Here is a 27984-nt window from a genome sequence, read left to right as displayed (position 1 = left end):
GGCCTCAGGACGGGAGGAGGGGGGGCTGTATAAAAACTGACAGAACACAAGTGGTGCTTTATCCACCCTGTCCCGCTCTGGGTAAGAGGAAACCCTTAACTGCTCTGGCTCCACCAGCTTCACCCTTTTCTTTTCTGTGCATTTTCACTCACACCCGTCGGGACGTGTGCACGCTCAGGACGAGAATGGCAGCATCATCTGCACAGAGAGTTAACGGGCCCTGCAAAATGTTGGCTTTGCTTCTCATCGCCTCAGTCTTAAACGGTAAGTAGTAAAAAAAAAAAGCTTAATGCAAAGAGGTCTCTGAGATTGTATGGCCAACTACAAGGAGGGAGTGAGGGAGGGCCAGGAGGGGTGGGGTTGGAGTGGAGGGAGTGTTTGTTTGAATGGTCTTTGAGTTGAATCCAGGTTTTAACCCTACAACCTTTATATTCTCTGGAATGCTAACACACTATCTGCGGGCTTAAAACAAATCTATAACATTTGAGTCTTTAAATGTTTTGAAAAAGGTTTGATGATGTTTTTACTCCTAGACACAGACAGGAAAACACTACTGTTGAAAATACCTTGGCAAACAAAGGAATCGTTTTAGAGAGAAAGGTTTTACTTACATGCATAGGGAAGTCTAAAATGATGATTTGGAGTTAGAATGTCTTTTCTGAACTTCACAAAATGCAGCCAAAAGATAACTTTTTACATTATCTCATTAATTTCTTTCATGCCTGTCACTCTTTTGTAAGTTTTACTTATTTGTGGACCTCCCTCTGCTGCTATGTTTGCTATTTCACTGACCCGATTCCCACAACTTTGAGAAATGTGTGTATTTATATTTAGCTTTGCAATGTGAGGCCAGTTGAAGTGAGCGTGCGTGAGAAGAGGGTGTGGAGTTTGGTTGTAAACGTGCATTTCATACATGGTTGTGTGGCCGATATAGTAGCGGCTTTATTGAGGCATCGCAGGACTGATGCTGTGTAACTAAAGACGGCATGTGTCTCACATGGCTGAGCTGATACACAGAAAGAACTGACTTCAAATTATTTATCTGGAATGAAACTTTATCTATTGTCCTTGTTAGAAAAAAAAAATCAATACCTTCACATGATTTTATTCTTAACAAAACAATGGGGTGTGGCCAATTCAGACTTAAGTTCTGCTTTTGCGTGCAAATTTTGCACAAAGGCAAACACTTTTTTTTCAACTTTTAAAATTATTTCCCCCCAAATCAAAGCCAATATTTAAGTCCACTTTAGTTCAAACTGAGTGAAGTTTAAAGCTGGTGAGAGGCAATCAAGATCTATGCAAAACAAAGAGCAAACAAAGCAATGAAAATCTGTTTTTCTGAATGCAACACTGCTTTAGTAATTTGCTTAAGCATTGAGATAAAGATCAATCCCAGCGTGTGACTGCGCATGACTCAAGATTTACCCCATTAATTGTCTGCAGTGGCAAGCAGAAAATTAAGAGATGGATCATGTGGAGAAGAGAACTATCTGTGAAACTTTTTAGATGGATGAGCAGCTTCATCCTCCCATAGTGGCTGAGCCAAGTTTAAATCAAAATAAACATTCAGCAAGACTGCGATGTCAAAAGAATGAACTAAAGCTTTACCGTCATCTGCAGCGCTCTCTGTTGTGGCTGGAAATGAACCACACTCTGAATTGCTTAACTCAAACCTTCTGTCTTGTTCATGGGATATATAGCTTATGGGAATGAGATCATCAGCATTGAGAGGCCGCTGCTGCATCTGCTTTGGAAAACAAAACTGCCTTGATTTCGACCTATAGATTCTGAACCAGAGGCTGCAAAACTTTCTGTTCTGCAAACCTTCTCTTGCAGTGTTTATCTTCCAAGGAAATCACATCTTGTTGAAACAAAACAACTCGAAACATGTGACGAAACGCAGTTGGGCCAAATGCGCCTGTCAGAAAAGATGAACAGCAATGGAGCGGATATCAGATGTAATACAGATGGGAAACAGAGCAAAGACAAAGAAGACCACTAAAGTTTAACAATATTTCAGCTGCAGGATAAACCACCTGTCTCCTGTGTCAGAGAAAAATTCCCTCTTGCAGAATTGTGTTGTCAACCCGGGTGATGGGAGCAGGGCAGTTATGTAAGTTGAGGAAAGATGGGCAAACTGTACAACTTGACTGTGATGAGGTCAGAGCAGATTCACAGATGTTAGAGAGCGTAACGGTTGCCCAGACAACCAGGAGGGGGGTCTTGGTAGCAAAGGCTAAACAGGAGATGATCGAGGGGAAAACCCCTGTCGAGAAAGTTTAACAGACTTCTTTTGGAAAAGATGGTCACATGCACAGGGACAGAAAGATGCTTCTTTGCTGGCAGCGATTTGACTGGAATGTCTCGTTCCAGGAAGATTGCAGTTCAAATATATGAAAACTACACTTATGAACAATTTTCGTGATATAGCTTAAGCCCTGCCTGCACTGTGAAGTGGTTTTAGGAGGCTCTCTGGTTAAGCAACAAACCCTGCCCGATCTCACTGCCAACCTCAGAGCATGTAATTATGTAAATCATTGTTTGCGCAGTGCCCATTGAAGTAACGGATGCACCAAAGAATGTCAACAACAGAGCGTTCATTCCTCTCATGAAGAAAGTGGCACAGAGTGAGCCAAGTCAAATCCCAGTGTCAAGTGAGCCAGCGGTGGCAAGTAGACATCTGGGCGTGCGTGCACGCACGCACACACACACACACACACACACAAGATCCTCATTCACTTGGGATAGTGTCTTTCATCCGTACTTAATAGGAGAAAGGCTGCTTTTTCACTCAGCTCTTAGTGTCTCTGTCTTTGAACTGGTTCCAGCCTCTGTACTTTTAGACTCTATTTACTTCACATGTATTCAAACACAGTAAGCGATGACATGGTATAGCCAAACAAGCTGCTTTGTCAAACAACCAGACGGTGCGGGTATGTCCCCTGATATATAAATTAGATACATGGAAGGGAAGTCAAAGCCAGAGTATCAGATGGCAACATGTACTGTAAAAACTTAAAAGCAACTGATGCTCAAAAGCAGAGTACGAGGCACAGTCCCAAAACATACTTTACAACTACCGTTTAGCCCTTACCCATCTGCTTTGCACGTTCACGTCTGGGGGGATAGGTGAATTCTTGTCGGGATAGAGGGATGGAGCAAAGTGTAACAGCCAGAGGCACACTGCCAACCCAGTGCTCTGAGAAACCACCCGCGTTATGGCTGCACGAGAAACAAATGAAACCCACAAATGTAATTTCTAATTTAATAAAGATTTAAAAACTATGTCGACCATTGTATTATCTCAGTTTAATGTTCTTTCAATGTATTTATGTTCCTTTCATAAGAAGCATAACAAAAGAAACTGCCAATATGCCAGTGTCTCTGTAGCTGACTAGCTAGCTAGCGTTACATTGTTATTGCTGATTTATGCATGACACTACCACATTTTGACTTGGGATGTCAGTTAGGTTTGCTTTCGATACACTGACACCCATTAACTGGTAAATAACTGGGTAAGTTTTAGGGGGAAAAAAATGGCTGTGCAACGCAAGAGGCCTGTCCTTTTAACTTTGACGCTCCATTTCCCCAGTTAGCTTTAGCGCTGCATTTCAAGGCATTATTTTTGTTGGCTTTGCTGACTGAGCTGGTTATGCCTTCCAGCGGTAGAACGTGTTGCTGGGTAAACATTGTGCCCACCTTCCAGTCCACCTCCAGGTTGTCCAAGTGAGCACGCGGCTTAATTTTGACTGCAAATCCCCTTTAGCATTGTTGACAATGTTCCAAAACACTCGCTGTGCTAATCCTGCTTACAGTGCAAACTGAGCTCACAGTGATAACATTGTCAACAGTGCTACAGGGGTTTGACGGCTCAAAACTGAGCCACTTACTCGCCCGGGCATGCTAAGGGGGAGTTGGAGAATGGGCACAATGTTTCCACAGCAGGATAGCGTTACTAGCTGTAAACGCCAAATGTGTGGCATCACTAGTTCTCTATCAGACCCAGGTGATGCGCAGAGCAGGAAAATTAAGTGTAGCAAATTTAACCAACAGGCCTATGCGTATCTGGTCAAGACTATTCCGATTAATGATTTAATGACATATGAGGCCCCAAATTTAACTTAAGCCCGCAGTGAATATTCTGCACTTGTTACCACTCCTCCTGTATCAGCACAAACTTGCAGTTCAAGAGCACGGTTTGCTAATTTTAGCCTACAGAGCACCCCTAGTGGCTTGGTAATGACGATGTGTTCCTATTTTATTAGATGACTTGTTTGATCAAGTGATAGCGTAAAACTTCAATTGTGAACAAATCACGAGCGTCCTGACAACTGCAAAGGCTGCCTGTAGCCCATGCAAGAGAAATCACCACAGTAATAGATGATGGCATTTTGGCAAGATCACTGTAACACTTGTGTCTGTTTACGTAAACTCCAGCGTACTGATGACATGAAAGGGTCTTGTATGGATGTTCGGTTTCATAAGGGAAGTTTCCAACCACTACCCCTTATTACACTGTTCAGAGAGGCAAGGTGGCGCTCAAAAACAACAAACATGTCTAAAAATATGAAATCAATTGGTCTTAAGTGTTGCATATTGACAAAGTGCACTCTTAAGTGTCTAAATGGGCCATTATGGTTGTTTTTCACTACCACTGCTGGATGTGTGTAAGTAATTACACGGGTAGATTTTTTGAAAGATACAGCGTGTCTCAAATTCTCTCTGGACAAAATCAATGTTGAGCCTCTGAGCTATTGACGCCCATATCTGCCTCACTCTGCAACAGGATCTCCTAACGGTCTACCTGCGCACACTCAAACCAGACAGGCTCATTCAAGGTAAGACACAAGGCAGTGAGACTGTAGTGGGCAGTTGTGAGCGTGTGTGGGGGGTGATATAATGCTCTCAATTGAAAGCAGATGCCATGTTTCCTGATTGTGGTTCCCCAGAAACAGGCATCATGCTTTCGATAAGGGGCTGCAGTGGCCTCGGGGTGGGGCTGGGTTGAGCGCTGCAGCTGGGCAATGCTGGGTGAAGTAAGTGCTGCTTCCACGGGCCTGATTGAAACCATGAGTTCCAGTTGCTTTTCTGCCAAGAGAGAAGAATGGGCTGGGTTCTGCTATTAATCGCTGTGACAGGAACGACTGGGGAGGGGGGCCGCAGGGGGGGGGGTCAAGATAGTGGGGTCAGCAGTCTGTTGTTTCAAAGAGGGTAGAGTTGCAGAGCATGTTTAACCCTGAGGGACTCGGCTCCAATGTCACATTCCTCGGCACGCTCTTAACTCTCACATTCAGATTGTTAAAGATAAAACTAAGATATTAAATTATGAAATCACTGAATGAATGATGTTTCCATTAACCAGGAAAACCAAAATAAGAGGGAACCACATACAGAACTAAACAAGAAGGAAAAAAATATCACAGCACATTTTTTTTTTGCAATATACTTGCACAATTTCACAATATGAACTGATTAACTCCTGGAGCTGCATTTGAAAGAAATGAAACCCAATAATTATTTTTCTGCCAGTTCTTGTGGTGCATTTTCATATCATTTAGAAAATGATATGGTTCAAATAATAGTATAATTATGGGGGGGCAGAACAACGTTGATGATTGCACTAATTGTTTTGTCTCCACCTTCAGCTCTACTTTGAAAATCCATGTTGGGGTGAGTGCGGGAGGGCCGGGGTGGGGCGGAGGGGGTGTGCACACTTGGATCAAATTTCTATCCAATGGATGCCAGAGTTTCGTCAGTGAACCTCTAAAGAGGCACTTTGACATTACAAATTTGAGGCACGTCCAGCAGCAGAGAAAGGAAAATTACACTTGATGATAGTTCAGTTAGGCGCTTTTGCAATATTTCTTCAGTATCACAATCACTCAGAAATGCTTGAATAATTGTATGTGATGTCTTAGACTGTATAGAAGGAATACAGTCTCTTTTAAAAGAACTCAATCCTACTTGAATACTACTCTGAAAGCATTATGTTTTGTAAGTGATTTATATTGCTGGTTGTTGACCTGATGGTGATCAACCACCATGCAGGTCCCAGGGTGGGTCGTTTAAGACTCACATGGTGGGCCAGCTGTACTACCCCTTCCCGCAGACCCCACTCAATCTGATATGTGCAAGAAAGTCATAAATACAATACCCTGTAGACGGAAAGATAAGGAATATTTCCCTGGGAAAAACCCTGGAAGAAAGGAGATTTTATGTCTTAGGTGTTTACAGAAGCTTCTCATGGCTGGACAGACTCACACTCTCAGTTAAAACAGCTTCAGATTTATAATGAAAAGATGTCTTTTGGTAACTACTGCATGCTGCAAGTGGCAGCAGGGGTGCTAGTACCTCAATCATTGAAACTTAAGGAGCGTTTCCAAACATTTTCAGTATAAATGAACCCGTAACCCGTACGGACATGTAACTAGGCATTTTAAAAAGTTTCGTGTTACATTCCAAATTCAAAATATTGACAGAAAGATTTACGTTTTTTTTACTGTAAACGCATATCAGTTCCTAATATCGATGACTGGTCTCATTAACTACCGATGATTGGCCCTGAAAAAAAAAAAATATTGGTCAACCCACTAATATATGCATTACCTAAAAAATAGCCGATAAACTAAAAAATAGTAATCCAACACTATTTATTATGCATCAGAATTAATTATTAGTTATTCTCGGACAAGGACGTTTAAACTTAGTGACAGACATCTGTGACTCCCACTCACTCTCAGCTAATGTCAGTTATCCGCAGACCAGCACGACTGAAACTGGACCAGTGACCACATGTGACAGGCTTCAGATATGCTAGCAAGATGTGGAAAATGTCAAGTGCCTGGAATGGTTTCAAAATCTGTGAAGATGACCCCCAAAAAGTCAAGTGCCAGATATGCCAAATCAAATCGACATATCACAAATCTACAACGAGCGTGGCAAATCACGCCACATCTGTTATTGAGATCTCAGTCATCTTGCGAAGTTGCTTTTTTTCCTAGCCATTTTGATTAATGTTGCTGCAACCTGAATGCAAGTTAAGTCCCAAATTAACTAATAAATCCATCAATCACAGACATTTTTCACTGAAGCTTCGATGCCAAAAAAATGGTATTCAGGACAGCCTTTTTTACGTCACTGCTCCACCCAGCTCTAACTGTATTTCCTCTTCACTAATGATGCAGAGGAACGTCTGCACCTCGTTGTTTGTCCACAGAACAATGCTGTGTGCCAGCATTTTCAGAACAAAGAAGAACAGGCTGGAGTGTGAAGAGTCTTTGTTGCAATCCATTGGATACTTAAAAATAGCGGGTTTGTGCACTGAGTCTTTTTTGAGCCAGAGTAATGATTCTGCCCTAACCAATCAACAGACAGTGGTGTTTCTAAATCTACCTTAGAGTATTGGATCAGTGTGCTAGGTACCTAAACAGAGGGGTGTTGAAAAAACATGACAGAATGAAAAACTTCTGTCGATACCATCAGCAACTTTTGATAGCAGAATCACAAAAATTACCGCTCTAATGTGTAACAAACTGAACTGGACTGGGAACTGGAAACTACGCTTTTGACACGGTGGTCTACAAACGTGCGTCGCCCATTATCACCTCACCATGCCCCATTACACTATACAAAATTTTCCCCAACAAAAGCAAGGAGAGCTTGGGGGCCCAGGGGTGTTAGGCCATATGTTTGGTGTCTGTCCCTGGTGAACATGTACCTCAGGACTTCTCTGGAAGCCAGGCTGGGACTGGAGTTCAAAGTCATGTGGGGGTGTGCCCATTTCAAACATCCAACAGCTGGTTCATGTTTCATGTACAGGAGGCACAATAGAGGGTGCACAACAGAAGGTGTACAGTAGCCGCAAATTAATGGGGGCATTGGTTGCATTTAGAAGTGGGCATGCAAAGTTACACAACATCTTGAAACAGTGAAATTTTCTGCCCATCTGAGGAACAAAACCAGTCAGTGAGGTACTCTACTTGCAGAGTTTTTATGCTTGAAGTCATTATAGGGGCTTAAGAGGCATAAATGCAAAGATGTGCAAAGAAGACACATTTAGTTGTTACATGAATCAAGCTTAAAGACACTGAAAGCAGGCATAGCTCTGAGGCAGTGCAGAGAGTAGCTGTTACCATATGGCTCTTGGCATGTTGCTTTACATTACACTATATATTGTAGGAGGTATTCAGGCTGAAGTTTACATCTTACCTCGATACATGCTTGGGATTGGCGTGCGTGACTAGAAGGGGGGTGAGCAGACAGGGAGGGTGGGGAGGAAGGAGGGCGCTGAGCTGCAGCCTTGTCCTCCTCCAGAGCTCGCTACATTCCTCCATCCGGAGTCCCAAGAGATGGGGGGTGCAGGGTGGAGCGTTTCGAGACCGCAGCCGTCACTCAGAGGAATCTGGTGGGAAAATCTTCAAGAGAGGAATGGAGTCAGGGCCCCGGCTGCAGAACATATGGAGTCAGGGCTGATTAGGTTTGTCGTGTTTGTGCAATGATAGCAAGACACACGCCTGATGACTGATATCTTGGCACGCTTCTTCGCATGACACAAAAAGCAGGAATGAAAGACAAGTCTGCGTGTGTATCAGCGGTGGTGTCAGGGTCGGGGGCTGTGAGCATCTCTCACGTACAGCATGTGTGAGAGGAATGGCTCAGTCACAAGTACATTTGGGCACCAAAATCAGTACTTTTTAAGGGTGCCGGCCCAATTAGATCATTATTACAGCGTACAGACTCTCATTTAATCATCTGTTCCACATTTCAATACCTGAAAGCTCGTCTAGGTGAAAGAGTGCGTTTTGGCATTGCGGGTAATGAGAGCTGATCATGGCCAATCCAGATAATTAAGGCAAGTGGTTCCATACTGGTCCATTGAGGTCCAAAGGTGAGTCACTGGACTGCAAGTGACTAATTAATGTGTCAAAGTACAAGTATAGTGTTTATTTTGAAGTACAATGAATTTACGGCACAGGGCTTTTGAAGTGAAGTTCCTCTTTATTCTGGCAATATGTTTTATTTCTTTGTGTGCAGCGCCAATATGTTGCTTGCATTTTGCTAAACAAAATCAAATATGTGGTAATATATAAAGAATGGGACTACAACTAATAACTAAGCGAAATCTGAACCCCAAGACTGGATCAGTGTTACTCATGTGTGCAAGTAACAAAAACACCAGCTCACTGCAAACTCAAGTCTCAACTGTGTTTCACCTCAATCTGCAGTAGGGACACACGATATTGGATTATTTGCAATATGTTGATATATAAGAACTCACTTGGCCGATAAACGATATCTATATATTTATATATTATTTATATATTATTTTATATATCCATATGTCCACTTTTTTCAACAACTAAACTAGAGATCACCATTTCTCATCAGTATTATGCATACTCTTATTGTGATGGCCAACCAGCAGATGGAGACATTAAATACAATGCTTTTAATGTATGTAAGATCCATTCATTGTGCTAAATAAGAAAAATACTAAAGTAATGTAAACCAATGACATGCCGATATTATCATGCATCCTAATCTGAAGCATGTATTTATGTTTGAAGTCTGTTTTTTGTGGGGGTTTTTTCAACAAAATTGTCTCAAATGCAAGGCTGCTGCCCATTAAAGAGGCACTGAATAAATATATTTTTGCATTCTGCAACCCATGAGGATCAAAGCTTGCTCAGTAATTTGTAATCCCAGAATCTCCCTTCACTTTTGGCCAACTGAAAATACATTTTTGTTATAAGAGAAAGAATAAAGTACAGGAAAAAAAGTTCTTTTAGGAACTGGTACCATTTCAAAAGTGAACAGTACCTGCCTTAGTCACAAGAGTGAATAATCAGCTTTAGCAGTGGCTCCTGTTGAGTGTGTCCTGTGGTGGCCTTGAGGTGGTGACAGGCTCAGAGGTCACACTGTCAGGAAGTGTGGCGACTTCTTGCAGGAAGCAGGACTGCAGCAAACACCGGGGACGCCACTGTATCAATTACAGCACAAAAGGTTCAGGTCAAAGCTACAGTTTCATCTAAAACGAAACAAGAATGCTACTTGCAGTTCCTCTTAATACACAGTAAAAAATATTAGCAAAGCAGCAAAAACTTATGGTTGTTCTGTAACAGGACCAGTGTTTGCTTGAAATTAATACAAACCAGACTTGAAGCTTCTAATGAAAATACAACAATAAAAAAGGCGGCCACTCAGATCATGCAGTATTGTTTCTGTAAATGTTGGTCATAAGTGGCAATTATATGCAAAAATTTCATTCCATCTGGTCTGTCAGGGATGTTTGTTTGCTTGTAGTGAGTGATGTCTGGTCAGAGAGCTGGACACAATTTACTGGTTGTTTTGCAAAAGAAAAACAGGCTGTGTGTTATTGTGTCTGAAGCAGCATGTTTTGCTATATGAAAATGTAGCAGCCAAGTTTTACAAGTGCGCTTAAGGTGCCATGCCATCATTAGCACAAGACTAGTAAAACACAAATGCTTTTACAGAATGGTTTTAAAATCCTCCCTAATCCTTAAATGTATGCTGGGCCATGAAAAGGGAAATTGTGTTAATACCAGTGTGGTTCTTTTAATTTTAAAAGAGAAATGTGATTTAACTTCCACTCACTCACCACAATGTCTCCCCAATATCCCATCAGAGAATGCCCAAAACCCCGAACTGTGACTGAAAACTAAACAAACCCATCAGCCACACCATCATTCTTTAGACTTTTTCATTTTGCAACAACACAGTTTTTTACCCTGCAGTCCACTACAAATCACCTGATGACAGAAAGTCATCACAGAGCAGAAACAACACATTTCAGCCTCTGCATGTTCACACTCCTGTATGTCACATTTGTATGAGATGACCTGATTTACGCCCAAACATCTCACCCATTTTGAACCTCGTCCTTTCCAGGAAAATAAACAGACAGACCACACAGAGACGGGTGAGGGATGGCAGCTGGAGGCTACAAGCTGCAGATCGGGGGGTCTAACAGACAGACTTAACAAGGTTAGGGAGTCCTTGACCTGTCGCTGCGCCACACCCACGCTAATGCTCCTAATGGTAAACTATAGATGGGGAGGATAGGGAGACGAGCAACGTTCTGGCTCCATTGTGAAACTTGAGCTCGTCTACAAGAGAGCCTTTTATTGTAGGTTCGACAAGGGTAAGGAAAGTGCAAAACTGCCTTCAGTGAATAGTGGTTTCTCATTGAACTATTTAAAAAGTGTAGAATTATATGCACGGTATGACAGACAGCTGCAGAGGACAGTTGCTAGCACTAAGCATGCCAAAACTGAAGACCTCCTTGGAGATGACTGCCCCACCTGCTAGCTCTGGCCGGCACACACAGTGTTTACTCTGTATTTGTGGCACCTGTCTGTCACAGTGATTTATCTGAGGAAGTCAGCGGACGTGTGACACAGAGCCACCACTGTGTGAATATAATGTGTGAAAATCTCAAGTAGTGACTAGAGACAAACATGAGGAGACAAGAGGGTGTAACAGAGGTTGGAAAACAACTCATGCTGTACTAGGAAGGGAAAAGGAGGCAAAAAAGATTAATATCCCTTTTCCACAAAAATCTGCTCATATGCTAGTTTTTTGACACACCGAAACCCACTTAAAATAGGTGACAGACTCCTTTCACATTGCCAGTAGACCTGAGCCATTATTACAACTCTATAGTAGACAAGTATGCCTTTTTAAAAAAAATATTTTCCCTGGTGAACCAGATTTGATGTCACAGATTCGCCGGGAAAAAAAAGTATTTAACAATAGAGAGCAGCATGGAGGCCAGTGAAAATGTTGTGGTGGTTACTCATTTTTTCTCATTCAGTCTCTATTGTAAGGTCAGTGCAAAATAAATAATTTTTTACAATGTTTGAGCCCTGCTAGGATGGAGACGGACAGTATTATGCAGCGTGGCATTATTGTATCACACCAGAAAAGAGGCTAAAATTAGCATGTCTATCCTGGTGTTGTATTTCTTTCACTGCTCACCGCAGCAGAGGAATCATTTATCCAAGAAGTGAGTACTGGTTGTAACCTTTCCCATTAAATTCCCATTATAATAGTATGGTTTGCAGGTCTGCTTCATGTGCAGTGGGAAAGGGGATTAAGTTAAAAAAAAAAGTTATCCTGTAAAATATTTGTTTACATTAATCTTATTTCTAAACTCAAAAGCAAATATCGGTTCAAAGGAAAGGTGCATAAAATTTAGAGCACTTTAGAGGCATTTAGTGGTACGGATTGCAGAATGCAACCAGCTGTAACGCCAGATTAAATTACCTTAAGTGTTTATCATGCAACATGTTTTTGTTTTTATGGTCAAAATAAACAAACTGACCCAGTGATTTAAACCAGTAAAAACACTGAATAAGGCAGTTTCACATTACAAATCAGTGTTTCTCTATGCTATTTACTAGTCCAGCACCTGCTAAATGTGTGCTCACCTTTTTCCTAGATAACCTAGGATGCAGACCTTCAGGAGCTTTTTACCAGCAGCTGAATTATATGCTGAGGTTTCTTTATATCTAGAATAAATAGACCCAGTGATTAAAACGGGTAAAAACATTTTTTAAAAAAAAGCAGTTTTCCATTTTAAAAATGTGTGTTTTTCCAATGTTCTGGGAGAGAAAGGGCTGCAAACTACAATGGCTGAAGTGAAAATGCAAAAAAACAACAATGAGATTGGCTCTATCATGAGCCACTGTTTGTTTTGTCTGCTCTGGGCTACGGTAGAAACATGGTGGTGCAACAGCAATCTCTACCTGCTAACCCTATGTAGTGATACACTGCTCATGGTAACAGGTTCATGATACACTGATGGTAACATACTTCTCATACTATTCCATTTCTGCCAGTATATATCCTTAATTCCTACACAATGGACCTTTAAAACACAGATCATGCTATTTTTTTCCACACTTCAAACTGTCCAATTAAATGAGCTCAATAAATTTAAATATACCTGTAATTTACAGTACATGGTAAAAAATATTACAGCGCTCACACATCTAACAACATATGTTAAGATTATGTTTTAGTGAACAGTGAGGAATGACAGTGAGAGAGTGAGAAGTAATGAGATCTGCAGCAGAGGTAAGGCATTACGGGAATGTTTTGAGCGTGAGGTAATGCTGTTGTTGTTAGACAGAGAGAGGGAAACCTGCGTAAAAGGAATGCATGCTGGGTATTCTGGTTTGACTCTTGGATCTTACCCTTGCAATTCGACCTGATCATTTAAGGCTTCAGCTCATAAGCTCAGTGACTGCAGGGTGTGGCAGCATATTTGACTAATTTGCACAGAGGATAAAAACGTGCCCTGAAAGTTGTCCAGGTTATTATAACTTTGCAGTTTAAGTCATTTACAGCTGAAAGAACCTGAGAAGAAATATCCCATTAAGACTTTGATTAAGTGTTGCAATTTATCAAGGACTCTCACCCCAAAGTCATGCAGATCCCTGCAAATGGAAAATGGTATATAATGGCCTGTTACATAATTCAAACATTTGGAAAAAGTGATGTTTTCAATGGCATCATTACCTGGCACCTTCCAGCAGCACATTTAATCAGGGCATTCAACTGTTGAACAGAGGAGATGGAAAATCAGTCCCCTCACATTAATACACTTCACTTACTTATTTTGTGTGTCCAATCCGTGCCGAACCTGCAGCAAGTCACTGTGACCACAATATCTTTAGAAAAACCTCAGTGAGGAAGATTACATTTCAAAGTGAATGACTTCATGATCCATGGATCTGAGCACATCAGTTATCTACTGCAATCAGATCTTTTAGCTAATCTTCCATCTCTGTAGTGGCCCCTAGGGACACATAGACCTCTAACTGTGAGCTCACACACACTGCATGAGCTCATGCATTAGGATGATACTAAACGTTCAAGTGCACTAGTGAAAACTACCGACCATCTGAGCTCTGAACTATACCTCACATTACAACCTAATCGAATCATAGCGGCAGAACTACAATGAGTTGATGAAGGATAATAGCTCTGATTCTTCTGAGTAGTTGGACTTAAGTAGCTTAAGTGAGCACTCCAGTAGAGTGACAGTAGAGCTCACCTTTTTAAATTTTTTGCTGGGTCCATTATGCACCTGTAATAATGTGATCACACATTGTCCACTTTGGTACCTGTGAGCTTGCTGTGTGTAAGTTATTAACATTCAGGAGCATGATTTCTTCACTTTTTAAGAAGGCAGTATTGGACCCATCCATAATCTGAAAAGCAAATTATATCATAAAAATCTGTAGAAACTACAGACACTAGAACATCTTTTAAAGGTCATTGTGAAGGATTTATATTGGCAGAAATGGAATGTAATAAAGTATGTTTTCTTTAGTGTAAAATCTCCTGATACTAAATCTGAAAATGTTCATTAAATTATGTCAGACCAACATTTACTGCCATTTAAATGCAGAGCTGCTCTGTGAATTTTTTAGAAGCATAAACTTATTCAATTACTGCCACAACTGCACATCAATAGCATAGGTTTTTAATGATGCTGTGTTTAACAGGTTTTAGCACAGAAATATCCAGAGTTGTGGAGACAAGTGCATACGAAAACTAAATCAAACTCTTTTTTTTTGTGATTGACGGTTCATTTCAGTCTATGAGGTGTAAACTGCACCCCTCTGAACACAGCATATCATTGAAAAAAGGAACATTTGTAACTATTTGGCAACTCTAAGCCTAGTAACACATGAGCAAATGTGTTGGTTTTAGATGGGGAATCTTTGGACCAATATCTTAAATTTGTTTTGAAAAAATCTTTTGTTTCCAAGTATGCTATAATGTCATTGTGTTCTTTCACATCTAACAATATGACATTGTACCTATAAGGCAATATCATTTATAATGTTTATTGTGTCAATTACACTAAGTCTTATTCTGTCTTTACAGCTGGAGTCAAGGCACAGGAAGAGGAAGTTCTTGCAGCGACGGCGCCAGCTGTGGTAGCAGATGCATACGTACGAGGAGACATGATTCCAAGCGCAACTGAGGCTCCTGGTGAGAAACGCTGACTGGCACTACCACACATTTATAGAAATATTTTGCAAATTTACTTGATGCATTGATTTATCAGCACTATATGTTTGTTTTACTTGTGACTGAATTAACTTCACTTACAAAATTAATGAAATCAAGGAATACTAAATTCACAAAATGATCATCTGTTAATTAATTGGTCATGTCATGTGACCATTTGACATCAGTAAATCTGTATCAAAACATGTGTTAACAAACTCTCAAGCAGCCTACGCAGTATAACCCAAGTCTCAAGTCTTATGCTCAGTATTTCCCAAACACCTGCATTTTCACTTACCCCATACTATTTAAAACTTATCTATGGTCTCTTCAAAGCCAGACTCCAATGCTAAGGTTTTTAGGTTTTCACATAAAACACCGCATACAACAAAACAATACTACAATGCACTATTCCAATATCTAACAAATCTTCTTGAATTGCATCTGCAGCTGAAGAGCCAGAGGATCCACAAATCCAGGTTTTCCCTTCTGTGGGACCTCTAAACCCGACTGAACAAAGTACAGCAGCACCAACAACAGCAACAGCTACAGTGGACGCAGGAGACAGTAATGACAGCGGCCCTGCAGCTCCAGAGGAGTTCACAGTCGAGGTACATACTGAGGCACCCAAAGTTGCGGAACCAGAAACCCCAGCACCTATACCTTCAAGAGGCGATGGTCCCAACAACAAACCACAGGTAAGATAAAGAAATCCCTTTAGATCACTCAGTCTGTCAGAAAGTAATGTAGATTTAAGGTTTCTGGTTTGTAATTTGCAGTCTGGTTGGATCTGTAGGGTCACATTGAGAGAAACGTTATCTGATAGAAACTGATAAAAGACATGATAAAAATCCTCTTTAAAGTCAGCTGTTTTATCCATTTATAAACAAAAAAAGCAGTATGCGACTGTTTATTTACGTTATTTAAAGATTTTCTGAGCACTCATTTAAATCTAGCTCAGTGTGAGGTTTTTGTGTTTTGCCTTAAACTATAGCGCATGGTGTTTCTGCATCCTGCCTGGAGGAGAGAGAAGGAGAGGAGAGCAGTGCAGAGCTTGCTACAACCACACTCACCACACCACTGCAAGTGCTATGAAAGCCCTGCAAGAAAAATCCTAACATGAAACTCAATCCGCTAAAAAGCTGTGAAGATGATGGAAATAAACACTCAACGAAAAACATTTCATACATATTACTCAGACACCGCCTGCACCGAAGCAACAACGACTAGAGTATACTCTCTTAAATGGACAGAGACACCCTCAGGACAGCGGAAAGGCCAAAAAGATTGAACAGAGGGTTTTTCATTTTATAGTAGTAGTATAATAACAACAGTGTCATACTGTACCGTCATACTTTGAAATCATTCCAAGAAACTCTCATACCGTTGCATAATTCTGTGAACTGTCTACGACATAAAGCAGTCATTAGCAGTATGGTAAGTCATGGAATAATTAAGGCATTTTGGTTTCTCTTTGCAGGTGGTACCGGATGATATTGTTTGTGTCAGCAAAGAGGCGGTCCAGGACAAAAACGCAGTCAATCTAAAACTCAAGGCCTCCTCCAACTGTGTAAGTTCAGGAAACACCTCCTTCTGTCTGCCAACGTATCTACTTCTATGTACTATAGAATACATGTCTGTGCGGCTGAAGAGAAAGACAAAAAGATACGTTTTTGCTTGAAGGTAACATTTCAGTGGCATTGATGCTACAGCAGAGTGTGAGTAGCAAACAATCCTGCAGGGGTACAAAATATTTATGCACATTTACACATAAACCAGCAAACTGCACTAAAAAGGAAAATAGTCTCTTGGTTTGGTCGCTTGGTTTTGATGTCAGTCCCAGTTGGCTATCAGCTCGCCAAACATTAACTCATCTGGAAATTTGTCCTTATTTAAGAGGCAGTGATTGTTACATCAGCAATGCCCATAAATCAGCAAAGCTAGAGAAAAACTGTGCCCATCCTTTTTAACTTCTTCTTCTTATGGAAAGTCCATGAGATCTGTGATGCCTGTAAGCCAGGGCATGCTGTAAGGGCAGAGGGAGCGAGGCATGATGGGTGGGCTCCCCGCTGCTGTAGAATGTGTGATGTATAGATGCCCGAAGCAGCAGCGTGGGTGTGTTTGTGTTTGGAAACACAAATTCTTCAGTGTCTCAGGATAACAGCTTTGAGGTCTACAGGAATCACAGTGCAGCAGCGCCAATGTGTAGGTCTGCACCCACTAGATGGGATTTCAGCTGGCTATGGCTCTGTAGCCTCAGCAGCAGATGCATTATTTAACATTTAAAGAATGCATAAACCGCTGTAAGCAGCAGAAGATACAGCAGAGTGGTCCTTGTGTACTCAGACAAAGACATCCACAATACTCAGACAATGCAGCCATATTTTATAGTAATTCTGAGTCCATTTTGCCCTCCTGTAAAGATCCAGTGTATAGGATTTAGGGGGATAAACTGGCAGAAATTAAATAAAAGTATGTTTCCTTTAGTGTTTAATCACCCGAAAATAAGAATAAATGTGTTTTTGTTACTTAGAATGAGCCACTTGTATCAAGGGAGTGGGTCTTTGAACTGACATATTTCTGCGGTAGCTCAGAATGGATAAACCAAACACTGGCTCTAGATAGGACCATTCACATTTTTGCATGAGCCACTGTAGTTTGCAGCCCTCCCGTAAACAAGTAGCATGGGAAAATTTTTTTACATAAAACTGATTTATTCAGTGTTTTTACCGGCTTAAAACAACAGGTTATTTTTTTGAGATGAAAAGACCTCTGCAGATAACTGAGCTCCTGAACGTCTGGATCTTAAATTATCAGAGAAGAAAGGTGAGCACAGGTGCTGGGCTAGTGACACGCCTCCAACTTGCTACACGGCATCGCAGAAAGACCTATTGTTTTAACGTGAAACTGCTTTATTCTGTGTTTTGACTGGTTTTAATTATCTGGTCCATTTGTTTTGGAGACAAAGCAAATTCTGCAGATAATCCATATCCTGGTAAAAGCCTCCTGAACAATGAACAATGAAGGAATCGTTACGGGGAGTTCATGCTAGGCACATAGAAGAAGTTTCAGCTTGTTGCAATCTGCAATCCTCACCAATAGATGCCACTAAATCCTACACACTGCTCCTTTAAGACTTATTTTTTATGGCTTGGCTTTGGTCTTTTCTACTATGCTCTATCTCATGAGTCTATTTATTCTATTTGTTTATTGTTGTAATTTTTATTTATAGAAAATTAAATTCATTGTTGTCCGTTTTATTTACTTGTAATTTACAATTACACCATATGATATTCTTGATCTGAGATACTGTGTGAAAGGATGATGGAGTTGTAAATAAAGCAGGTCAGGCTGACATCTTACATCCAGCCCAGTAATGGAGAAGATCGTCTAGTGTCACAGTGTCTGCAATTTTGGTGCCATAGCAGAGAAAATGGTAAGGCTAAATGTCAGAATGTACCAACAAAACAGCAGATATAAAATGTCATAGCGTCTTAAGGCAAAGATTTCCAGACAGAGGTCACCGTGTCCTGCACATAGCTACACATCTAACCATCTCTGCAGTCCTGAAGTGGGATCAAGCACTCCTGCAGTGTGGCAGACATCAGGGAAAAGGTTGTGCACAGTGTAGTGATAGCCCTTATTGGATTAAACACAGAGAAAGATGAAGAAGAGAAGGTGAGAGGATTAGAGGTGTGATGGATTCAAGGTGATACTGAAGGCAGGTGTTGTGATTTTGTAGAGAGTTAATAAGTAGGGATTAGAGTTGAACATCACATTATGAAATCTAGAATTTGATCAATTAAACTGTTCCAATGTTAAAATAAAATTTTTAAAAAATAAAAAAATGATTATCTCTCATTTTGGTCTCCTTGCAGGAAGACACCAAAAAGAAGATTGCAAGTGTTCGGCAGGAGCTGTGTGGTGAAGACTGTAAGCTCGATATCTACCAGGAGGACAACTCAGATGAAATCATTGTATCTGGAAAATATGTGGAAGGTCAGTAACATTCTTGTGGTAATCAATACAATAAGGAAGATGGTCAAAGAAAACCGTTATACACAAAGAATACGTGGACAACATGTCTCCTACTTCTTCCTTCTGTACAAAAATAAAGCCAAAATATCCCAGACTAGGGTACTGCAGTCTTGCGCTTTTGGAGTCAGAGTGCACAGTAGCTATCAGATACGAAGCCACAGTATCGAGTTACACCCATCTGATCCATCCACATGCAGTGCCATTTATCGCAAAAACACTGATTGACACAGCCGTCAATCATGACGTAACATCCCCTTTTGATAGCATCAAATAACTAATTAAAATCAAACTTGTCAGAAATACAAACACTTGAACATATATTATCAGAGTGATGATAACTACCTGAAATGACAGAAATCATCTTTGTTTGATGTGTACTTTTACTTTTTAGTTTGGTTCATGTCCCATTCACTAACATAGAGGAGGTGGGGTTTTTGACCTATACTGCAGCCAGCCACCAGGGGGTGATGGAGATGTTTTGGCTTCACTTTGGGGTTGCTGTCATATCTTCTAAGTGTGCACTCGTTGCTTAAGGCCCATTGCGCCTTCTGCTTGAGGGGAAATAACTCTCCATAACAGCAGACGGCAGTAGTCTGTAATCATCATTCAAAAAGGGAAACCAGAAGACTGTTATAAGGCTGGTTAGCCAGTTAGCACATCAACTTCACAATCTAATGTTAAAAGAACAAATGTTACAAAGAACAAAGCATATTTGCTGTGCACTGACAAGCAAAACGTTTAAAGAGCTCAATTACCAAAGAAACATAATTTTACCATATGAAACGAGACCGTTTCAATCTGACACCCTCGGACTTTAGCTGTTTATTTTCCTCACTTCGGTTGTGCTTCTTGTGTGCCGAGCTTAGCTGCCAATCAGAGTGATTTCATTCACCGCCGGGCTCCACCCTCTTCAATGCCAAATAGAGCCAGCAAGTACCGGTGAGGGCCAACAGTGCAGGACACACCGCAAAGACTAGGGCGACAGACGCTCATCGACAGCCCAACATCGACTGACGACCAACTGTCGGCTTGTTGTGTCAGGGCCTTTAAACCTCATAAGACTTAAGATGATATTCTGTGTTTAAGTCTCAGCTGAGCAGCCATTACGAAGCTGCTTTGTAAGTTTGAAAGTAACAATACTTAGTTCCCTCTAAACTTGCATTCATATTGACTCCACTGAAAATTGACTTTCATGGCAGTTATGATGGATTGTCTTTTTCATCAATTTAGGGTGCTTCTCTTTTCACTTCTCTGTGAAAATAAATGTATCAGTAAAAATAATAACTTTTCCCTTAATTTGCAGATGATGTGGCAGGCATGGCCAACAAGTTTAACAATGACAACATCAAAGATAAGGTACAGTAACACGCATATTGTATTGTAGAAACTGGATGGGACTATATATGAGTTTATCAATAAAAACACTCAAAATTTCCATTGTAAGAATACTGTGTCAAGTAACACCCAAACCGACAGCTGGACAACCAGTAATAAAAGAGACTGCGAAGACCGGTTAACGCAGCCTCAAAAAATGCAAAAAATCTTGATGAAGCATTGGCATGTTTTTGACAGAATGACATGCCATTTCAAATAGTTGTTTTGTTTTTCAATAAAAAAGGATGTTCACATAAAAGGTTTTGTGCTCTATCTTAAATCAATCATTTTGTCAAATCATACATACTTAATTTCAGTAATATGTAACATCAGTTCCATCAATTTGTGTGTAGCATCTGCAATACTTTTCAACAAAATATAAAGGGATTCTAGCATAGTTTAATGCCATTTTAAGAGTTTTTGTGGATATTTTGATGATTATCAGTATAATAATGTGAACTGCAATTATTTTGGCCAGGAAAATCATTACATGAAATTTTCCAATCACCCCAAGCCTACTGTAGAACCACTCTTCACAAGTATATTCATCTTTTCGTATCTACCAGTAATATAAGTGTGTACTGTTTACACTATAATAGTATTAAAGTAGTAGTATTGCATTATCTATATGTATTTTAAATGATTCAGTTTAGTTGGGAACTGAAGAGTCATGATTACATGTGTGATTGCGAGTCTCCTCTAAATGCATAATGTTTATATCTGTTCCAACGGCATGACCAAGACATGGACACTTAATGTCACATGTCCAGCTTAGCATCACACTATGCATGGTGCAAGGACCAGCAAAATACACATTCAACAGCAAAAAGTGACATCCACTAGACTCAGCCACCATAAATTTGCTAGTTGACTCATAATGAAAGTAGACGGCAGAATACACTGGGGAGAAGCAAAACACTGCCTGAGTGTGTAGACTTTTCCAAAGGCTTCAAGCTGCCAGCCTGTCAGTTTGTGTGACAAACAAAAAGCCCACAAACAATCCACTTGTCAGCTGCAAAACATTTTTTCTACTACCTAGGGAGCAATCTGGGGTTATGGGTGTGTCAGTCACACCCCTCTGTCTCTTTGCATTCAACATACACTACATCTCCCATCTCACTCCACCATATACCGAATAACTGTATTAGTAATTTACCAGTGTTTCAGCCAAACAGCCACTCTTCATTATACTGTCTGCTCACTGGCATCTTTTTGTTTTGACACGGCCTCGAAGCCTCAGGAAACACTGCCAGTTCTGTAGGTATCTCTCAATAAACAAAGGCTCTGGGTGGGATCATTTCTTATCAAACTTTCAGTCATAACAGACAACAATAACCAGATAATAAAAATCTCCATCTGCCAGGATAACAAGTACATATAATGTACACTATTTAACATCTGTTTTCAGGTGTGCCAGATTCAGTCTGTACAGTGTTTGATTATTTGTTTGGTTTGCTAGAGGCTGTGTCAGTCTGACTTGGTATAGACAGTGTGAACACCTGACTCATGTTATTTTGTTCTCTTTTTTGTGATCAGACTGATGTGGTGGAGGCTGTTCCTCGTTGGGGGAAGAACTCTAAGTTGGTCCTGGTTTCCCTGCTGCTGACTGGCCTGTTGCTGGCTGCACTGCTGGTAGCTGGTTATTATCTAAAGACCCATCGCAAGAACTCCAAAGGAGTCAGACTGGTGAGCAGATTATAAGAGGCGTTTCACATTATAAATGCCTACTGAGCCTAAAATCTTTTGTTGTCTGTACAAAGGGAGTTGTCTTTCACATCATACTGTAATCATCTTGTTTGAGTTGCATTTAACTGCAATCATGAGGTCAAGACCTTGCCCCTTGTTAGTGCTTAAAGGAAAACTCAGATATTTTTGAACCTGGGTCCATTATACCAGGTTTTGTGTCTAAGTAACTGATAGAAACAACCGTTTTTGAAGTTGGTCCAGTATCAAGAGAGACCACTGCAGTCACAGCGGTATAACAGGCTACACTGTAATCCTTACAGGCAATTGTGCACCACTCAAGTTATATCCAGTGCTTGTTTTTTTGCCACTGACAGGCTCAGATTGTTGTTACAGTTGTCTGGTTACATTACAGGGAGGACCTACAGAGAGATTAAACTTTTGCTGTACAGTTCACTTAATCAGGTCGGTTTGTAATAGTTAAGTCTCGTTCAAGCAGAAATCTAAAAATGTTCATCTTTGAGGTCTACCTACCTACCTAAAATCTCACAGACCTTTCCACACTGTCTGAATCAGCTAAATATTCATGGCACTGAAAATCTTTTAGATAACACTATGCTACGCTTTCTGTACTCAGTAAATTCTTCCCGATATTAATTTCTCTAGCGGGTGTTTTTCATCATACTGTTAGCCACTTCTAACAATCTAAACACGTCGGTGGCAAAAACAATCACTTTTAGTGGATATAAATTGACATTGTGGCTGCTGCAGTCTCTACTGGACCAATTTACAAAAACGCTGTCTCCGTTAGTCACTTTAGTCACACAAAATCATTAAAAAAATAGTCCAGGTTGAAAGATATCAAAGTTTCCCTTTAAAGGACAACATTATAAAAGGCATCATGAGCTGGCAATGAACCGACCACCTTTACTCGCCTAAGTAAAGATAATTTGGCAACACCATATGCAGTTTACCTATGAAATTGTAAACTGCAACAATTTATTTGAAAGCAAAATACATATGGATTTGAGGTTACATCTATGGTTATCCTCCCGTCAACTCCTCACTCAAGGGAGGACATGCTTGACTCACGTCTTTTAACTCAAAGCAGCACTGAGTGCTTTCTGCTTTCTCTACCTCAATCCCCTGCCAGGGGGCTACAGATGGTTTTAGTTGATTTTTTTTTTCAAGCTCATGACATCATTTCTCAAAGCGTTTACATATGGAGGCACTCCCACATGATAGTTTGGATTGAACAGATTGCTGAATTGCCTTTGTTTGGTTTCTTATTTACTAAGTAAGTGTCTGCCACAGGCATCAAATATCATCCTCAAGGTTCTTGCCGACAGCTAATGCACCTCACCAAACTTAAATGAAGGCTCCTACAAAGCGTTCATATTTTCAGCCGGAGGCAAAGAAAAACAACAAGCATGCACAGATACTGTTAACCTCCCAACAGAAAAACTATTACTAAAACCCTTCTAAGTTTACACGCATCTCAAACCCATAAACCCTACATTAACTAAAAATGCATTTATTTTTAACAACGCCCACAAAATCAAATCAGTTTTTCAACTACACACTTCCTTGCTTGTTTGCATGTCATATTTGAACATTAAAATTAAAGTTGTTGGTGCTAGATGTGTATCTCATAACCATTTCCCACCAAAATTAGAACATGCACAGGTAAACGAGCTAAAAAAAAGGCTATAGACTCCTTTCCCCTTGCCAGTGGACCAACTTGGATTGAAATTAGAGCGCTGCTTAGGAGGAGGCAGAGGGTAATAAGTGGTGCCGCTTTATTACACCTCAGCAGTTAAGGAGCTGAAATTAGGGCATTCACCTGGATGTTGTGTTCCTATCAATGCCAATCAGACCTGGAGGATATAAATACCCAAGTCGACTGCAGAGTCATTTCACCCAGGTGTGAATGCCGCTTGCACGCATTCCCATCGCATTGAAAAGTGAGATGTTAGTGTTTTTTTTAGTGGGCAGGGCTGGGCAAAATGGGCTGAAAATTCTATGGCAGTAATTTTAGGCTATATCTTGATAAACAATACGTATCTCGATTTTTTTTTTCAATCTCCTCAAAAGCACTTAATCAATGGTAGAAGTGGGAAACATATTGGACGTCACAATTTCAATGCCTTTTTTGCTGTCAAAATATTGTGGGAATGACTATTTGTACTTGGAAAAAATATTGACACAATTTTATTTTTGAACAGTTATCAATAAGTAACGTAAATTTAACGACTATGTGGGTAAAGGCAAGTATCAAAACAAGTACAACTGTTTGATAAGTAGAGAAAAGTACATCAATTCAATATCACAATATATCCACTGTCTAAAACGATACAGTCTCATATCTTGATACAGTATCATGTCTATATATTGCCCAGCCCTGTTAGTGGGTTTTTTGTGCAGTGGGAATGAGGCTTTAGACTTGTATAGGCTCTGATGTTAGTATTATCTGTGTGTTTTTCCCAGGCTGAATCCTTCCAGGTGGATGAGGAGAACCAGGCCAACACCCTGGTGTCTGTGGCTCCTCTACCCCAGGAGCCTGTCGACAAGCCGACCATCAACGGTGAGTCTCCACCAGAAAATGGGACCAGCCCTGCCCCCACCACTAATGGACACTCTGCCACCCAGACCCCAGTGGCTGACACGGAGATGTGAATCTTGACACCTCAAACCTCCTGTTCTGCCCATCACCCACTGGGACACACTACCCACAAGCCCCTCTGCTGCCTCAGAGACTGTCCACACACTGAGACAAATTCAACATGAATCCATCAAATACTCCCCTCTTCCTCTGCTGCATCTCTCGGGACGATGATGACAACAACAACAACAATGGTTATAAGATAATGACAATGCCTGTAATGTGAAAAGTTTGGGATCACTGGCCTTTGCTGGTGTCAAGAGGAGCCTACACTCGCTGTGTTTGGGACTGAGACTGCTCAGCAGGGCACTGACTGGGATTTGTTAGCTGCCCTGACTTCAGTCTAGTTGTAACAGTCATTGTAGAATCCCCAAATAATGCCAAATATGTTCTGTTGATTCCCAACGGAGAAGAAGCGTAAGCTCTATTATTTCAATCCACGATTGTGGTGCAATGAAACCAATGAAACCAGGCAGTTGAAAAAAGACCAGCTTTTATACTGTTTTTAAAAGGACTGACACTCACTGCTTGAGAGTTTTCTTTTTCTATTGGATTCAGAAAATGTTTGTTTTCGTAGCCTTCATCTTTTTGCCTTAACTTGTTCAGACCTATAAAGTGTGAGACTGGCCAAAAAAGAAGTGAATGAAACCCAGCCAACACTGTATATGGGGCCCATGTGGGTAGTAAACGGGTTGAAAAATGGGCCATATATTGGACTGTCCACAAGTTCCATAATGGCACCATGCCAATTGCCCACATGGATGGGTTTACCCATGGGCCCCTGATAAGATGCCCTTTAGGCTTTGGTGGTATCCATTTTTTCGTGCCTTCATACCTTCCTAAAATTTCACTGGGGTATATGGTATATGACGGTAAAAGTGTGCGGCGCTAAGTCCACTGTTTCAACAATCAGCAGCTCTGGTCTGGTCAAAATAAATCCTTAATTCACCAAGTACAATTTTAAAAACATACCGTTATTCCCCACGGTCTCTGCTGTTGCTTAACGGCTGTTTATAGTCACGTGACTTATCTATCTACCACAAGGTGTTGCTCTGTCTTTCAGCTCAGCTGCCTGTTCCATCAGTAGAGAAAAGAGACTAAGCTCTGCTGGTGCATGCTGCGCACTAGATATAATGATTTTAATAGAAAACAGACTGCCTCTATTTATGATAGTACATATCTTCCAAATACCCGGGTACAACGTATGCCATGATACCTAGCCTAATGCTCATTTTGGGCCCATACCCAGTTGGTACCCAGTTAGCCCTAGCATAACCAATGTAGGGCCCTCTTTGGTAAAGCCACTCATGTGAGCAACTGCCATTGGGCCATTATGGAACCCATGGACAACCAAAAATATTGTCCCATTTTCAACTCAAACAGGTCCCACAGACAAATGTTGGCTGGGAAAGAAATCCAATTTACTTAAAGTTAGCTATATTTTCTCAAAGATTGTCAAAAAGTTGCCATATTTGTATAATTATTGCTTGTTACCATTGTTAAAATTCTGCATAAAAACCAAAGACCAGATTATATGGCAGTAGCACCGTCCAAAATAGATTGATAAGGTAGAAAGTAGCAACATGTTCTTTGGTTTTTACTGAAGAATGCAATAATGCTACCAAGTTATTAGAGCTGGTATCATTTAAAAAATAAGATACCAGTACCAATACCTGTACCCTAAAAGTGATACCGATACCTTTTTTCAGGCATTCAGGTGCATAAATACCAGACGCCACAAGCCTGTAGTATAGCAGTACTTCACAATGTTTTGGTGGTAGTACACTGCACTCATCTTCACCACACCAGACTGGGTTGTAGCTGCTGTGGCCATGGGCCAATTGCACGCAGCATTAAATCAAAGAATGCTTGTGGTGGTTGGCTGCAGAAAAAAAACATACAAAAAGTCTTATTTTCTATATACAAAAAGGTTCAAATGCAGGTACTATTTGACTAGCGAAGTTCCAATACTACTTGGTACTGTTATTTCAGTAGACCCCTTAAAAGTATCGAGTACCCAGCCCTACAAACTTTCATAACATGGGAATATCATCTGAAAACTATTGGTATTTGCCTCAGTGCTTTGGACTGAGCATTATGAACAACTAAACCTTGACAACCACTGACCTTTGGTCAAAATTGGGATAGGTTGCTAACTATATTTCTATTTCTTTTTTTTTTTGATAGCCTGGTGATTTTCATGATGACATTAGTGTACAGTTTTTTTGTTGTTTTTTTTTTTCAAATAAATGCAGATTTTACTTCTCTCACCACTGTTTTTTTTGACATAGTGAAGAGTAGCAGCATTTTTAAAAAAATTCAGATAAAAAATAAAAAAAGACAAAAAAAAAGTTCAACAAAGTGGGAGTCTTCAAGTTGCTGAGCTTGTAAACAAAACTCTCTGTACAGCATTCCCAAGAACGCCTTTATCTCCTTGTTGATATAAAACTTTTTTTTTTTTTTTTTTACATCAATGGTACACATTTTTTAGCTTTTCTTTCAAACAACTGGCTGCTTTCACGATGTACTGCATGTGTAAATAAGCCTGCTTTCTCTGTTAGTAGTGCCTGTGCCTGATTCATAAACTGTGACTGTTGACAATATCTGTGTGGGTCGTCTTCAGCTTACTTCTGATGTGCTTACTTGATTTATCACAGAAACATTGATAGCTGTACACAGGAATACACAGCATAAAACAGTCATACTCTTTATTCAAGGTCACACTGCTACTCATTATCGGTCACCACCATCTAAACAGACTTGTAGTCATTAACCTAAATGACCAGTGAAACAGCATAAGTCTCTGGCTGCTTTAAGCCCTTGAAACCTGGGCAAAAAACACTGGAAGAGGGCAATAAGCAACTTCAGAAGAAATGACAAAAACAAAGCATTATTTTTTTAAAAAGTACAAGAAAATTGATTTAAAAAAATAATAAAAGAAACAACAAAAATGGAAATGACTTGGAAAATACTGATTAAACTCTATTAAATCTATACAGTAATTTCTAATATATAATTCTTATAACGATAAATATAGTTCTCTGGACATTTTTCCCATTGCATTTTTTTAAATCTTATAATTCCTTGCAGTTTGTGGGACATTTCTTGCCAAGTTGTTAATTGCCCTTTTCCCATATTTTTGAAAGAAATCAAAGCAAACTTGTGAAAGGCATCTGAAAGGA

The 27984-nt window shown here is 40.3% G+C and overlaps 1 protein-coding gene across 1 annotated transcript; it reads left to right on the top strand.

The window, feature by feature from the left end:
- The first annotated feature begins 81 nt into the window (after positions 1-81).
- si:ch211-286o17.1 (hematopoietic progenitor cell antigen CD34) lies at positions 82-27012 on the top strand. Its single transcript, XM_042496938.1, has 8 exons — positions 82-264; positions 14920-15027; positions 15496-15743; positions 16526-16615; positions 18924-19044; positions 20387-20439; positions 21994-22143; positions 24628-27012. Exons 1-8 carry the CDS (start codon positions 186-188, stop codon positions 24814-24816), a joined length of 1038 nt encoding a protein of 345 aa, XP_042352872.1. The 5' UTR covers positions 82-185; the 3' UTR covers positions 24817-27012.
- Positions 27013-27984: the final 972 nt, after the last annotated feature.

This window comes from Plectropomus leopardus, chromosome 2 (assembly GCF_008729295.1).
Source record: "Plectropomus leopardus isolate mb chromosome 2, YSFRI_Pleo_2.0, whole genome shotgun sequence".
Lineage (NCBI taxonomy): Eukaryota > Metazoa > Chordata > Actinopteri > Perciformes > Serranidae > Plectropomus > Plectropomus leopardus.
Note: the sequence above shows the minus strand (reverse complement) of the source record. Positions and strands in the feature narration are given on the sequence as shown.